Source organism: Bemisia tabaci, chromosome 2 (genome assembly GCF_918797505.1).
Source record: "Bemisia tabaci chromosome 2, PGI_BMITA_v3".
Taxonomy (NCBI): Eukaryota; Metazoa; Arthropoda; class Insecta; order Hemiptera; family Aleyrodidae; genus Bemisia; species Bemisia tabaci.
In genome coordinates, this window is record NC_092794.1 from 1,617,939 (window position 1) to 1,634,296 (window position 16,358).

The 16,358-nt window shown below is 38.5% G+C and overlaps 1 protein-coding gene across 5 annotated transcripts in view; it reads left to right on the forward strand.

The window, feature by feature from the left end:
- The window catches only part of tn (tripartite motif containing protein thin), a 155,420-nt gene that overhangs the window by 12,587 nt on the left and 126,475 nt on the right, over positions 1-16,358 (forward strand). For all 5 annotated transcript variants that reach the window (XM_019049865.2, XM_019049864.2, XM_019049867.2 and 2 more), the window contains exons 2-3: positions 4,291-4,426; positions 12,208-12,486. In XM_019049865.2, the coding sequence (XP_018905410.2) occupies positions 4,292-4,426; positions 12,208-12,486 (414 nt within the window). In that variant the 5' untranslated portion in view covers position 4,291. The remainder of the gene's footprint in view (positions 1-4,290; positions 4,427-12,207; positions 12,487-16,358) is intronic.

Sequence of the window (16,358 nt, forward strand, 5' to 3'; positions counted from 1 at the left end):
AGTTATACTACGGGATCCATTTAATTGTCCTGCCGCCGCGCTGACCGGGGGGCGCGATCTCCTCATCGCGCTGGTGGCCCCAGGCGCGCTTCACACGTGTAAAACGCGCTGTACCTCTCCAACCATTTGTTCAACTTTTGGTTGGGTTTGAAAGCTATCATAAAGACCATTTCAAAATAAGTGCATTTTTACGTTTACCTTTAAATAAGTTGCCATATTATGAAGAAAAAAAACGTGAATTTTTTAATTTTTGATCATCTTAACCGCCGCCCCTAATTCTTTGCTTCTCACCGCAATTAGAGCTTATCATATCCTTAAAATGGATACAGGATTCTCTATATATAGCCTTCATAACGATACCATCTCATTTTTTTTTGTGTGACGAACTGGAAACGTAAGAGGGCAAGTTTGGTCGCGAGTCCGGGTGGAGCTACGCCATGCAACCTCGCGTCAGCCCGCATTTATGCGTTACCTACGAATCTGTAGAACAATGCGCTGTCTTTGACTATTTATATATCGCTCGATTTTCATGAAAATTGTTAATTTTCTGAAATCCCTCAAATTCTCTAAAATTCGCGAAATGAACAGGATGGAAAAAAAAAACAAAAAAAATTACTCTGAGTACCTAGATACGATAAAATGAGAAAAATGTACGAGGGGTATTCGTGAAGTAAATTAATATCTGCCATATCTTCTAAACCAATGAAGATAGGTAATTTAAATCTGTAAAAAGCGTTTAAATTGTCATACTCTCAGCTTTTAAAAAAGCTTCAGTTTTTTAAATTTGGTTTTCTAAGTGCCGAGTAACATCAGTTTCCCATACCAGTCTCTCGCCACTGCGTGTCCAAAATTTGCGCACGTCTTTTGGGATGCTCAGTGAGTGTTTCTCATTGATTCCTTAGAAGAAGGCATTGATGCTGAAAGAAACTATGATATCATAAAAAGGCTCAAATCAGCAATCAAAAGAAAACACCCTGATTTTTCGTCCCGACAAGTTTTCTTGCTTCATAACAACGCTAGGCCGCATACGGCTCATTTTAAAAGCACCAAATAAACGTATCTACCAACCAACCATACATACATACATACATACCTACATACATACAACCCCCAATCTGCATCTCTTGTAATGTCCCCCTCTCAGTTAAACATGTTTTAATAACTTGCCCTACATATATCAACAATTAAGATCCGAAATTTTCCCTCCACTTTCTGATCTCCATACTACCGTCAGTTGGTCTAACATGAGCCTCGGGGGTAACATGAGCCGTTTGGGGATTTTTTTTTCTCTTGCCTGTGGCAGCACTGTCGCGAAAGTAAACAACGAAAACAACAACATGATGTGATAGTGGCGTGTCTTGGCGGAATTTCAATGGTATAGAGACACATTTTTCCATCGATAAGAAATTTTTATAAATTATTTAGTTTTTAGAATTTTTTGCCCCTTTTTCTACCTCTGAGAATAACCTCCTTGAAAAGTGACTATCGATAATCACAGAATAATTTCGCCGGTCGCCGAACCTCACAAATACCTCCAACTTTCATGCCCATGCATTGGATTTTGAACATTTTAGTTTTTGATCAATTTTTTTTTGGAAAAACCAAAATTTTGGAATGTTGGAGGTAACTTGAGCCACCCAATTTTCGCAAGTCCTCCAGGAACAATCTATACAGTAATGGTTTTCATGATACATTCTTAGTAAAATTGGCATTCCTTTAGAGCATAAATCAACTCCTTCACGTATCTTCCATATTTACTGTTCGTCTTTTTAAGACTTGTATACTATATATACTTATATAAGAAAAAAAAGAAAAAAACACTAAGAAGTGGCCCGAACTGTATGTAACAATATTGCAAAGGTGTCAACCTTCTCGTGTCTCGGTGTCAACCTAACCTAACTCGAGGTCAGCGCGAATATCCTCATTTCTCTCATATCATCTTGCTTTAGCAATGCTTCTTAATATTTACATTTGCATGATTTCAATCTTGTCGAGATTTGACTTGGCTGCACAGCCTCACAATTGGAAACCATAACTCCAAACCGGCCTCAACATCGAATTGTAGAGGAGAAATTTTAGTTGCAACCGTGATTTGCGGCCCAGAAGCCATTGTACTGATACTCACAAGAGCTCAACATTTTTTACTGTAGGTAATTGAAGTATTTGAACCTTTATTTTGTCCTCTTTGCCCTGCAAAATAGGGTGGATCCAACACTTTTTTACCACCTTCTTATCGACTTAAGAGAGTGTAAAGAAAAGAAAGTTCAGCTGTAGGTACATTACAATAATAAAACGCCACGCGTGTGATTATGTAAATTGAGTAGGTAAAATATAAAGATAATCGAAGGTTTAACATTGTTTATAAATAAATTGTGACTATGTCCACAGAAAAAGACGCCATACCTAATCCAGAAAATCTCAAAGAGTTATTGATGCCACAGCAAACAGAGCAGTATTGAAACAAAAAAATTAAAATACCTATGCTTCGTTTAGGGCACGAGATACCATAATCATTATGCAACGTCCTGCCTTGAATTTGCAAAAAAAAGAATTATCCCGGCCTCCCTAAACTTATTTATTTTGACACTACAGAGAGCTTTTCGTCGGAATCTTTGATAAAAAGATTTCTCAATTTTTTTTTTTTGGATCCAAGTAGATACCTAAAAATTGATACACCATAGTAATGATGCCTCCGTGGACACTCCGTGGCGTATATTATTATTCCTTTTTTCTTTGCCGATCATGTGCGCATAAACAAGGATTTTTTGTGATTATACCTTATTAAATTGCTGTAACTTATCATGTTAAGATAATAAATCGCAAGTATACCGAGGCTCTGTGTTGGGCCGGATTAATTCTCTCCCCCCTTTTTTTTCAAAATTCTTTTGGCTACCGTGTTTTTCCATCACAAGAACCATTTAAAGTGAATCTTCAGCTGTAGTTCCGAAAAAATCCACCACGTCGCGCTGCTAAAATCCGGCTCCGAAATCAGTGATTACCTTTTTAAATATCACGAGATATTTATTAAATTCTAAGACTCATAAGTTCTAGCAGCATACGTCTGGAGTGCTTAGAAATAAACGCGAGCTTTGAAAGTTTAATAATAAAAGCTATAACTTGATCCCAGTTTCTCCTATGGGATATCTGTAAGTGCGAGAGAGATAGATCACGGTGGGAGAGAGATATCCGCAACTGCTGAGAGCGATCACTCGCGATTGGTTGTATCAAGGTCATCGTCAGTGTTCGAAACTCACCTTTGAGTTTTAGGAGCCATGTGGCGCATCAAGCCCGTTTTTAGGCGCCATTGAAGATTTTTTAGGGGCTAAATTGACTTTTTGCCTATTGAATAGTTAGACGCAAGATGTTTTCATAAGTAGCTGTAACTTTGGGAAGACAAAAAGCACTAAGAGTGAAATCGTGAAGCATAGAAAAACCTTTCATTTGTAGTGCTGAATATTCTAAGTTTTTTTTTAATTCAAATAGATTTGTCTTTCTTTCTTTATGTCACTTCCTATGAAAATCCAGATTTTTAGGGGCCACGTTGGCGCAGAGCCTTCATTTTTTAGGCGCCATGGTCGATTTTTTAGGCGCATTTGGCGCGTTGGCACCTGCGAGTTTCGAACACTGGTCATCGTGCTTAACCCTACTTTTTTCTGGGATGAAGGGTCAGAGCTTCAGAAAGTATACTTTTCACGTCTTTTTACTGTCAATAGGAAGAAGAATGCTAGAACTTATGACTCTTCCCCACTCAGCATGATATCTTAAAGCAATGTTGTTATTTGCTGACATATGTTGATGTAATGATATGGATGGAATGTTAAATCAGTATTGTCAGGATAAGACTGACAATATCAACATTGATGTAAGCATGATAGACCGGCAATCAAGGAGATTGCAAGAAGTGTCAACCTGATAACAATGTTGATCAATATTATGTAAGATTAGGTATTGTAATGTCACTTCAACCTCACTATCAATGTTGCTGCAATGTTCAGGCAAGTCCCTGGCAGTAGCACATCAACATTGATGCAATATTACCTCATTCTTACTAAGATGGACATAATATGGCTGCAATGTTGATGTGTAAGATGTTCGATTTTATACTAAGATTGTATTAAGGTTCTATGCTGAGTGGGTCGATTTTAACAGAAATTATTTTAACTCTCATGAAAGCTCAAGGACTCACGTGGGGCTGTGCACTGCACATGCACATACGTCACTTTCGCGTGGGGATGTATGACACCATTCCTCTTTTATACCTTACACACCATCTCATTTTATCAATTTCAGAATGGAGCAATTTGAGCAGTTGCTAACATGTGCAATCTGTCTGGACAGGTACAGAAACCCAAAACTACTACCATGCCAACACTCTTTTTGCATGGAGCCATGCATGGATGGGTTGGTAGACTACGTCAGAAGGCAGGTGAGTGATCTTCTTCTCTATGTTTACTTTCTCGAATATACTGTCTATTGTTCTAAAACAGTTATACTTACGCGTGAAATGACGATTAAACTAATTTCCCTGACAATAGATCAGTTGGCTCATTTATTTTTTACTTACTTAATTTTATTTTTATTTTTGCCTCATTTGAAATTATTCTACGCATTAAGCTAATAGTTTTTTTCTAACTTACTATGATACGGCAACTGGGAGGAAAGATTATAGGCATGATCATGGATCAGTTTAAGCTACTTTTAGAGCCTCTCTGAAATTTTCGGGAGTCCCTCCCAGGAAGATTGCGGACCCTGACTTTTTATCCAAATAGTAGGTATCCCTCCCTTTTGTGATACTTACCTCAATGGAAAGACGATGAAAAAATAAATTCCCGCAAACCGCCAACCGCCATTTTAATTTTTGACAAAATGGCGGCCGGTCAAAGTTCGAAGTAAGTATTGCAAATCAAAATTTCCCAAGATTCAGGTGAAACTTGCTCCTCCCGGGTTTTCGGTACGAGGAAACTCAATTCGGCATTTGTATTAAAGAAAATCGATAATAAACGGCTCAAATACTCATTTCTCGTCAGTGGTCGCCATTCTTTGGCCGCCAATAGACCACTAGACAAGGCACGAATTCAAGCATTCTGATACATGTTTCTTAACCAGAATCTTACGTAGAACACGATTCGCGCAACGAAAATGACTGAAACTAACTCCTAATAAAGATATTAATCTTTTTATTTCACATTGGTTACGCGGATTCTGAACTGCCCGCTGACAAGAAACTCAAAGCTCTACGTGAGTCAAATCGCGCACTACAACAGTTTCAGCAAGCCTCTCAATCGAGCACTGTTAATTTTCCACCATGTGTTGTTCAAATTATAAGCAATTTGCTATAGCTGAGCCAAAGCGTCAAGATTGAGGTAGCCAGATTTTAATATCGCAGAGACTGTCATGATGACGTTTAGCGCGCGATGTGAATCACGGAGAGCATTGAGTTTTCATGAGCGGGTGGTTTGAATTCACGCATCAAGAATCATTAAATATCTTCGTAAGGAGTTGATTTCGGTAATTTTCGCTGTGCGTATCGTGTTTTACGTAAAATTTTGGTTAAAAAACATGTATCAGAATGCTAAAATTCGTACCTTGTCTAGTGGTCCATTCGGAAAAAACAGGCGTTTTGAATAATTAACGACGAGTTTAAGTTTCTCGTGCCAAATAAGTCCCGAAAACCAGTCTAATGCAAATCCATGGGTGAGAAATTTAGATACATATTTGTAGTTTTTCCGTTAATCGCCATTTTTATGGCCGCTATTTTGAAGAAAAGGGCTCTTTCAAGAAACTATTAATGCCGAATTTGGTTTTCTCGTGCCAAAAAATCTAGGGGTACCAAGTCTCATTCAAATCCTTGGAGATTTTAATTTTCCATACTTTGAAGTTTGAGTAGCCAACATCAAAATTCAAAATGACCACCTGCGGTTTGAGCACATTTTTTTCTTTTTTATTCTCTTGCGATTAAGGTAGGGTAGGTGGGGGTAAAAGGCCGCATTTTTCCGTTTCGGCCGTCTGTCAGCCGCCGTATCGCGTGAAAATTTCTGGAATGTGGTAAAATATGTGCTGAAGACCCTTAGGCACAAAATGGCACGCTTTCCAGAATTTTAAAAGCATTTTCGAATTTTTTATGATTTTTTTTCAAAAATTTCGTAAGTGCGGCCTTTTGCCCTACAAATGGAGAAAGAGGCCGTACTTCCGGAAAAGTTCGTAAAAATTTCTGAAATGCATCAAAATTCTGGAAAGTGTGCCATTTCATGCCTAAGGGTCTATAGTTGATATTTTACCACATTTCCAGAATTTCCATGCGATACGGCGGCTGACAGACGGCCGCAACGGAAAAGTGTGACCTTTTGCCTCCACCTACCCTACATTTTAGGATCTTCGGTAATTATTTAATAATATTTGGTAAAATATGTAGTAAAAGATTTAGTATTGGTAGTGTTAGTTGATAGATTATAAGTATTAGTGCTATTTTAGTGAAGGCGGCGTGCGGCCTTTTGCCCCATCGGACCTGCGGCTTTTTGCCCCATTTGATGACGTAGATAACCATAACCTCAAAATTCAAAGACAAGGCCATTAGCTCAAAACTGACAGCGGGATATTCAAACCATCCTCATCATTGTTCGAACTGTAGTTTGTCCGAATTTTTCTATCAATTATAGAAGTTGAAATTGAGCAAAATAAAACCGGAAAAATCGATTTTTTTTCACGAAAAATAAATTCTCCCCATATTTTCGAGGGAACGCGTCCGTTCGGTCCGAAACTTCGTCAACACAACAACACCACCACCACTACCAACATAACTGACACGGTCCCGGTGCCAACCTAAAAAATAATCGGGAAAAAAGTCGGGTGCGGCCTTTTTCCTCGTGCGGCCATTTTCCCCGTGCGGCCTTTTACCCCCACCTACCCTATCATAGAGAGGAGGGAGGTCGCCTTTTGAGAAGGAATGTAGGGTCCGCAGCCTCTGCCGAAATCAGCTCTGTACCTATATCTGTAAGCTACTTTTAGAAGGAGCGCACACTGATCTTTGCTTAAAGTTTCATTTCAAGATATGAATTAGGTATAAACTTGAAGAGGGGGTGGACCGGACTTAGTATGTATATCATCCTAGGGACGCACTCTTTAGAGCTGGCATCAGGTTCCTGCAGGGTACGTACAGAATATTGAAGTAGGGTAATTCTACTTTCTCAGGTTGGTAGCCTCATGCCGTTCTCTGATTGGTCGGCTCCCACTTGCCCTCTTGTATCATTCTATGTTCTCGTTGTTCATCTTGCATGTAGCCCTTTTGCGATACATTACAGTCTCCCACGAATTTCACGCTCAAAATAATTGTTATTTATTTCTCGCACTTATCTACCCTCCATCAGGTTATGGGCCGTCCGCTTTGATAGTGTGCAGAAATGCAGAAGCTTTGACAGTCGGTATGATCGCGTAAAAAGTGGCTGTACTAGTGCCGGTCCCGTGATGGCGTTCTAACCTCGTCTCCTCGTGTTCGGTTTCATTCTTCCCCAGTTAGTGAAACGTCCTGGAATCTGTGATCAAGGAAAACGGTGTGTGTGGAAGTAATGGCAGTGTCATACCATAATTTCGTGAAGCCATTTGACGGCACCGGTTTTGATGCATGGAAGTTCAGAGTGGAAGGTCGTTTGGGAAGAGAAGGTTGCAGGGAGGCGTTGTTTGAGAAGGAAACCACCATGACTCAGTACCAGTACGAGCTACTGGACGTTAAGGCACAGGACATCATAGTCCAATCTTTGGCAGACACCGTCATAGACACGGTAAGAGGAAAGTCGTCCAGTAAAGAAATGATGGAAGCCCTCGAAGCTGTCTACACGCGAAAAAACCCAGCCTCTAGGATTTGTTTGAAGCGGGAGCTGACCGGGATGAAATTTACCAAAGGTAAACTGTCCGAATTTCTTGAAAAGTTTTTCAGCAAACTTTTAGAATTAAAAGGTACTGGAGCCGTTCTTGATGACGAGGAAATCATTTCGTTGCTATTAATGTCCATGCTAAAATCATACGCGGCAGTGACAGCATCCATCGATGTAATATTTGCTAAAGATCCTTCAGGTGTATCACTAGACTTTGTCAAAAGCCGTTTGCTGCAAGAAGAACTTAACCAGAAAGGCAATGCTTCTGCTGGAAGTAACGAATCTGTAGTATTTTACTCTGATAATGCGAAAGACAGAGGAAAGAAATTCCGGAAACAGCGAGGTAAAAATTTGAACTCTAATCACCAGAACAGCAGTTCATCAACCGGCAACCAGTCGGCAACCCCCTTCCTCTATAAATGCCATTTTTGTAACAAGAAGGGTCATAAAAAATCTGGTTGCCGTGAGAGAATCGAAAGGGAAAAGCAGAAGAAAATCTATGTATGCTCAGAGCAAACGGAGCAAGAAATAGCGATCATTACCAAATTGCAATGTGATGATGAAGATTGTGCTGCGTTTCTAGCTGATGATCTTTATGAGACCAAGTTTGTCGTTGATAGCGGAGCGACCAACCACTGAGTGAGTGCTGGTCTTGAACAGCATCTTGTTAATTTAGAAAGTGTTGACTTCAACTTGGCAGTTGCGAAGAAAGACCACAGCATCCATGCCAGTAAACGTGGTACACTCCTTGTTGAAGGTAATTTTTGCAATTTGAGAATTAAAGATGTTTTACTGTGCAAGGATCTAGAATTTAACTTGCTCTCAGTTCCGAAAATTGAAAAAAAAGGTTGCCAAGTAGTTTTTAACGAAGGAAAAGTGGAATTCATTAAAGACGGTAAAGTTTTTCTGAAACGCATAAGGCAAGGAAACCTGTACCTTGTCTGTGTGAAACTTAGAGGTTCTGTCAATCTAGCCAAGGCTTGCACAAAGCAGTTGCTTCATCAACGGATGGGCCACTCATCGCATTTTCCTAGCACTGATCCTGTTTGTGATGTTTGTGTAAGATCCAAGATGACACGTACAAACTTCAAACCTACGCCAGAAGCTAAGGAACCGAAGAGAATCTTGGAAGTCGTAAGCTCAGATGTGTGTGGGCCAATTTCTCCGCCAACCCATGATGGCTCCAGGTATTATGTTACTTTTACAGACCACTTCACACGTTTTACTCATGTCTATCTTCTAAAGACTAAAGACGAGGTGTATGACAAGTTTCTTGAGTATGAAGCTCTCGTGAAATCCCATTTTTCGACGAGAATCTCCCATTTTCGATGTGATAATGGTGGCGAGTATGGCAGTAACCAGCTGATGGAATATTGAATATTGCAAAAAGCAGGGAATTCAACTGGATTACACAGTAGCCAGAAACCCAGAGCTGAATGGGGTCTCAGAACGTCTCAATCAATCCATCCTAAATATGGCTCGTTGTTTGCTGAAACAGTTTATGTGAGTTAAGACTTGTGGGGAGAAGCAGTCCGAACAGCAGTTTATACAATTAATCGCCTGCCTTCCTCAGCACTAAATTCTCGCGTCCCAGCTGACTTGTGGTTAGGGAGGAATGTTAGCATCGAGAATATGAAAGTGTTCGGATCTATGACTTATACTCATGTGCCTAAAGAAGACCGTAATGGTAAAGTACCTAGCAGATAGGGCTGAACCCATGATAATGATTGGCTACACAGCAAATGGTTATCGATTGTGGGACCCTCTCAAGCGAAGAGTGGTAATTTCTCGGTCCGTTCGATTTGTTGAGACACAAAGTTACAAGCCAACCAAAATCGAACCCTTAATAATTTCCAATGAAATCATAGAACCTGAAAATCAACCTTTCCATAATGAAAACCCTCAAATTGAAGCGTTGCGTAGAGGTGATCGACCTCGTAAGCCCCCAGCAAAACTTGCTGACTACGAAACCAGTCTTAGTATTGCACTTTCAGCTGGAAATCTACCATCAGAAATTCCTTCGTCCTACAATGAAGCAATCGCATCTGGATGAGAACCTGAAATCCAAGAAGAATTCTCAAACCATGAACGTAATGAAACCTGGACCATCATTCCAAGATCATCAGTTCCACCTCAAGCAAGAGTCATTGACTCTAAGTGGGTCTTCGCTAAGAAAACTGTTTGTGGCGTAGAAGTGAAGAAAGCTAGATTAGTCGCAAGAGGATTTTTGCAGGACGACCAGCCGGACGAGGATCTCTATGCCCCCGTCGCAAGGATGCCCACTTTCCGTATCCTGTTAGCTGTTGCCGTTGAGAGAGACCTGGAAATCCACCAACTGGACATGAAATCTGCTTTCCTGAACGGAATACCCAAAACGACTGTTTATATGAAGCCCCCAGCTGGTCTCAATTGTGCTAGAGACTCTATATGCCTCCTCAAAAAGTTACTCTATGGTCTACGACATGGGTCAAAATATTGGTATGACTGTCTTCATATTTTTATTACTGAAAAAATCGGCTTAACTGGAAGCAAATCTGACCCTTGCCTTTATTCTAATGATAAACTGTATTTACTTGTATGGGTCGATGATATTTTACCATTCAGTAAGATCAGAACTGAAATTAAACGGGTTAAGAAATTATTCAGTGACCGATTTGTAATGAAATATTTAACTCACCCCACTCATTTCACATTTCTTGGTTTAAAAATTGAAAGAACGAAAGACTGTATTTTTGTGTCCCAGAAAAGTTTAGCTAAAAAAATTTTGAAACGTTTCAATATGAAAAATTCCAATCCCAAAGATATTCCAATTTCTCCTGGTTTGAATTTAGAAATAGATTCGAATCCTGACTCTAATGTACCCTATAGGGAATTAATTGGCAGTTATAATGTACATAATGATGGGAACTCGTGCAGATCTGTGCTATGCCGTATCCTATTTCAGCCTATTTCAGACATGCTATACCGAAACCCATTGGAATCATTTAAAAAATGTTTTACGTTATGTAAATGGAACCAAAAATTTGGGCCTTACCTTTAAAAAACGAAATTTAGATGTTTTTGATTTAGTTGCTTACTCTGATGCAGACTTTGGCTCTGATATAAATGACAGAAAAAGTATCTCAGGATTTGCCATCATGTTTAATGGTAATTTAGTTGCTTGGAAGTCCAAAAAACAAGTAACGCAAGCTCTGTCCACAGCAGAATCTGAATATGTCGCTCTTGCCGTATGTATTACTGAATGTCTGTTCTTAAAATATCTAATTGAGTATGCGTTTGATTATACGTCCAAATTAGACCCAATTACTGTGTATGAAGGCAACCAGTCGGCTTTAAAAATTGCTCCAACTTTAGAAACAAAACGTTCTAAACACATTGATGTCAAACATCATTTTATCCGCGAGCTCATCGCTCAGGACAAATTAAAATTGGTCCACATTCCATCCAGTGAGCAAATTGCTGATCTCATGACAAAAGCCCTGGTGAAGAAAACTTTCCTTTACCTCAGAGCTCTGTTGGGTGTCAATGAAGCCCCATAATGCTAAGTCTCTTATTTTGTGCTATCTATTTTGCCTATGTTAAATGTAAGCAATTTCTTAATATTGTTATTACATGCATTTTCATTCTTTGTTATCTTAGAAAAGACGTTCAAAAACGTCATCTTTGTTCCAAAGTTCATTTATTTGTGAACATTTCTTACTTTATTTTTTTTCTCACTAAATTTTGTAAGGTAATTCACCTAAAGCAATTACTTGTAATTCCACTAAAGTAGAATTAAGGAGGAGTATTGAAGTAGGGTAATTCTACTTTCTCAGGTTGGTAGCCTCATGCCGCTCTCTGATTGGCCAGATTCCACTTGCCATCTTGTATCATTCTATGTTCTCGTTGTTCATCTTGCATGTAGCCCTTTTGCGATACATTATAGTCTCCCACGTATTTCACGCTCGAAATAATTGTTATTTATTTCTCGCACTTATCCACCCTCTATCACAGGACACCTTCAGAAGTATCCTAATAGTAGGTAAATGATGCCCATTTAACACCTCTTAAACAATATAACCCTAAGAGCTGAAGGAAGTTTTGGTTGCTTACCGTGTGATGTAAAAAGAGTACCTATCCACTAATCATATTATCTCTGCTTGTGGTTTTGATTTCATTCGAGTATTGAGCTGATGCTGTGATAAAATTTTAGCAAAATGTCAAATTAACATAACAATCATTTGTTAAAATTAAAGTTATGAAATTGCTGTCATGACCAACAGCCGAGTAATCTTAGCAACACAATCGTGTCCATCCAAATTTACACCCTTTATTTTCCATTTGTCCTTTTATTTTGCAGGTAAAATGCCCAGAATGTCGTGCAGAACATCGCATCCCATACCAAGGAGTTCAGGGCTACCCCACAAACGTGACCCTCCAGAGATTTCTAGAACTCCACATAGAGATCACAGGAGAGCTGCCGGACCCCACAAGCGGACAGACAATGAAACGATGTGGGGTTTGCTCAGAGAAAGCATACGTTACAATATGCGTGCACTGTGATAAAGAAATATGCACCGACTGCAAAGGCGCTCACATGGACATATTAAGGAGAGAAATATCACGAATCAATAATCAGGTAATTTAATTGCAGTTTTTATCAAACAGCAAACATGGTCAGTTTGATCAAGTTTCGTGTATGGTGATGTGATTTTGGTTTTCCTTCGTTTACCTACGTATACAAAGGAGGAGGGCATTTGAGTCAAAATAAGCTCGTAAACAATCAGGCATTGTAAATTAGCGACAAAAAAAAATCATTTAATGGGGTTGTTGCATGACTTTTTTTGTCCTTTAAATTCGGTTTCCTCAACTTGGAGGTGTGCTGATTGTAGAGGTCTTTTTCTTAAACATTTTCTGATGATGGGAACATAGAGAAAAATTCCCGGAAGTTCAGAGGCAATTTGAAAGGTTCCTTCCCACGTCTCGCAATCACGTTACTCTGACGTCACATCGCAAAGCCGCAGGGTTTTGCTATCTAACTTTCTGCTTATAAGTATGAGTTTTTTTTTTTTTTTTTTTTTTTTTTTTTTTTTTTTTTTTAAATCGGGGAAAATCGAGTTATTTGACAAGCTCACCTTTTTTTTTATCACGATGGATACCTGAAGATATGGCAAATCACTTGTAGACCCATTTTTTGGCCCTTCACGACGATTTCTAGGACGAGAATGCAGATAAAATTTGTCCTGTCCCGTATTCTAAACGGGACGGGGGAGTCGCTCTTTGATGTAGAGTGACAAATTGTACGGCAGCCAATGAAAATCGTTTATTTTCAATTTGAATTTAATGAAACTTTAATTGAGCTTCTTTGGGCTGCAGAACTCGAGTTTCGACTTTTTAAATGTTACCTACCATCATTTTTCTTGCACAAAGATCCATGGCAACATAACTTTTTACTAGCTGCTTCAGCTTGCTACGCTCGCTTGCGCCGCTCGCCGGTAGCTTCGCCCCCTGGACCCTCAGTCACTCGCTCCGCGAGTGAATGTTGGCTCGCTTCGCCAGCCAAATATTGCTACTACGAATAATTAGTGGACTTCCTGGAGGCAAATTGATAAATTCAAAAACAAAGAATAAGAAACTTGAAATCACCTACTTTTAGAAAAAGAAATAACCTTGAAAAATAAATAACACTTCTGAAAAAGAAAATCAGAACACTTCGTGAAAATGTAACGGTGCGAAAGGGTGAAGATAAATCACCAATGCTCTTGGAAGAACACATGAGCAGCTGTAGAAAACTTAATTATTAATAAAACCTGTGCTGCCGTAAAAAGAAAAATTATCTTCTGAAAAATACACCTACAAATTAAGTAATTTTAATGTAAAAAAAAAACTAAAGACAAAATCAAGAAAGCCAAACTCTAGACGCACTAATAAGAAACCTGGACAAACCGAGAACTAATTATGAGCAATGCGACGGAGGAAATGCGTAGCAGGTGTTCTGAGTCACACAGCATAAGAAAGGGACCCATGCCAGAGTAGAAGGGTGACACGTGTTGTGAGCAGGTAGGGATGGGTTTACGTGGAGAGGGAAACGGAAAATCAGAGGGTGGGAGGTCCCCCAACCACATGACTCGTCCAGCGTCAAAAAAAGCAAATATGTCGTTATCAAATCGAGGTAAATTTTGCAATATCGGTCGCGCAAATCGAAAAACCAAGGGATGTTGGCACGTCTACAGCCTAAGAGCTTTCATTTAAAACAAATCCGAGGAAAATCGGTCCAGTAGTTTCCGAGATTGAATTAACAGAAACTGTCCAGCGTCAAAAATGCAAATATGTCGTTATCAAATCGAGGTAAAATTTGCAACGTCGGTCGTGCAAATCGAAAAACCGAGGGATGTTGGCACGTCTACAGCCTAAGAGCTTTCATTTAAAACAAATCCGAGGAAAATCGGTCCAGTAGTTTCTGAGATCGAATTAGCATAAACTGTCCAGCGGCAAAAACGCAAATATTTCGTCATCAATCGAGGTAAATTTTGCGACATCGGTCGCGCAAATCGGATGACCGAGGGATGTTGGCACATCTACAGCCTAAGAGCTTTCATTTAAAACAAATCCGAGGAAGATCGGTCCAGGAGTTTCCGAGATCAAATTAGCACAAACTGAAGAAGGACAAAAAAAAAGCCTTAGGATATTAAATATATAGATTCTTAAATATCTCACTCATGCAACATCCCCATTCCTAGGCATGGTGGAGCCTCGACTTTCGAAGATTCAAAAATCTTCAAACAAAAATGGGTTTTTTCGTCCCCCTCCCTTTGGAATTTATTCAAAGAGGGTTATTCAAAATCGGCGATTTTGCCCCCCTCATGGATTTTGCCTGGAGTTGGACATGTTGTTCTTTATCACAAGACACGCCTTTTTCCGGCATGGGCAAGTTCACCCAAAATTTTTCCCGCGCGCTACAGCGTTGCCAAGTTGGAAACGAGAAAATTCCGTAAGTGGCTTTAAAATTGAGCTATGAAGTCGCGATTTGGACGAAAATGATTTTGTGTTGAATTTGAATCTACACTTAATTTTTTATTTTTATTTTTTAACCACTTAAAATGTAAGTGAAGTTTTACAAGTTATGTTTCCTTAAAAATGAAAGTAAGAAAAACAAAATGCAAAACCAAGAATTATAACCAAAGATGTAAAAAAAAATAAAGATGAAATGATGAAAAATCAATAACCAACTTATAAGAAATTGAAAATAAAATTGTAAAAAATTTGAAAACAAATAATCAAAACTTTATTGCGGGAGCGTTAAAAAATTTTCATCTAAAATTTATATGAATTTAATGTAAAAAAAATTGATTGATTCGTTGCATTCTTTTTATGTAATTTTCAAGTGTAAATAATGTAAACAAATATTTTCGAGTGGTGAGCGTTGAAGGAATTAATATGTCTTTCTATGTATTTTAAGTAAAGGAAAAAAAATGAGCGAGATAATTTTTATTTGTTTTTTTCACGTTCTTTTTGCACAATGATGAAAATTATGTTAAAAAAGTCTCAAGTTGTCGCCGGAAAAAATTCATTTAATTTTTATGAAAAATTTATGCTAAAATTTTTTAGCCTCGCAAAAATAATTTTTTTTTTCTTTTTAAATTTTTCGATATGAATTTTAAGTGACATTTATGTAAAAACTTGACTTACCAAGATTTTTTTTCTGAAGTATAATTTACGTTATTTTTAATATATTTTTTACGTACATAAATTGTTTCGTAATTTACAATATTTTTCTCGTAATTTTTACAGGCGTGAGAAAAAAATCGATAAAAAAAGATGTAAAATTGATCCCATGGTTAATGCCCTAGAGACATTTTTACGTAAAAAGGACAGACATGTATATGAATTTACTTTTTTTTAACGTGAAAGCGTTCGAAGGGACGTCAACCATGGGATAAATATTACATCTTTTGTATCAATATTTACGGCTTTTTATGTAAAAAAAGGGTTAAAATTTATCTCTTTTTTGTGGGGGAAAAAAAATCTTACTGGGGATGCTATCGACCGATCTATGGTATACAGTAATATGAGGTCAGTTACGATGGGAGCTGCTCAAAAATTACACATTATACCCCCTATAACGTGGGGGATTCTCTTTATCAAAATCACGACCAATTGATGGAGGCATCGCACAGAATTTTGGTATGAAATCCATGCTTCCAGGCCGACAAACGCATGAAACTGGTGTGAAGGACCGATTTTTGTGTAATAGCAAGCAGCGTTGGGTACCCTCCTGCGTATTGCACTGTCCTCAACCCTAGTCTGCCAAACAAGTTTTTTCCACTAGTTTGCCAATACCGGGTCAGTTTAGACCCGTATTTAAAATACATAGGATCTTCTTTTTTATTAGTTTTTTAATGCATGCACCTTAATGTTTTTTAATGCAAATGATGTTTTACACCAGGGAAACCTAAAATTAGACTTATAGGCCTAATATTTTCTTTTTCCCCCTAAGTTTAGATTAGCCAA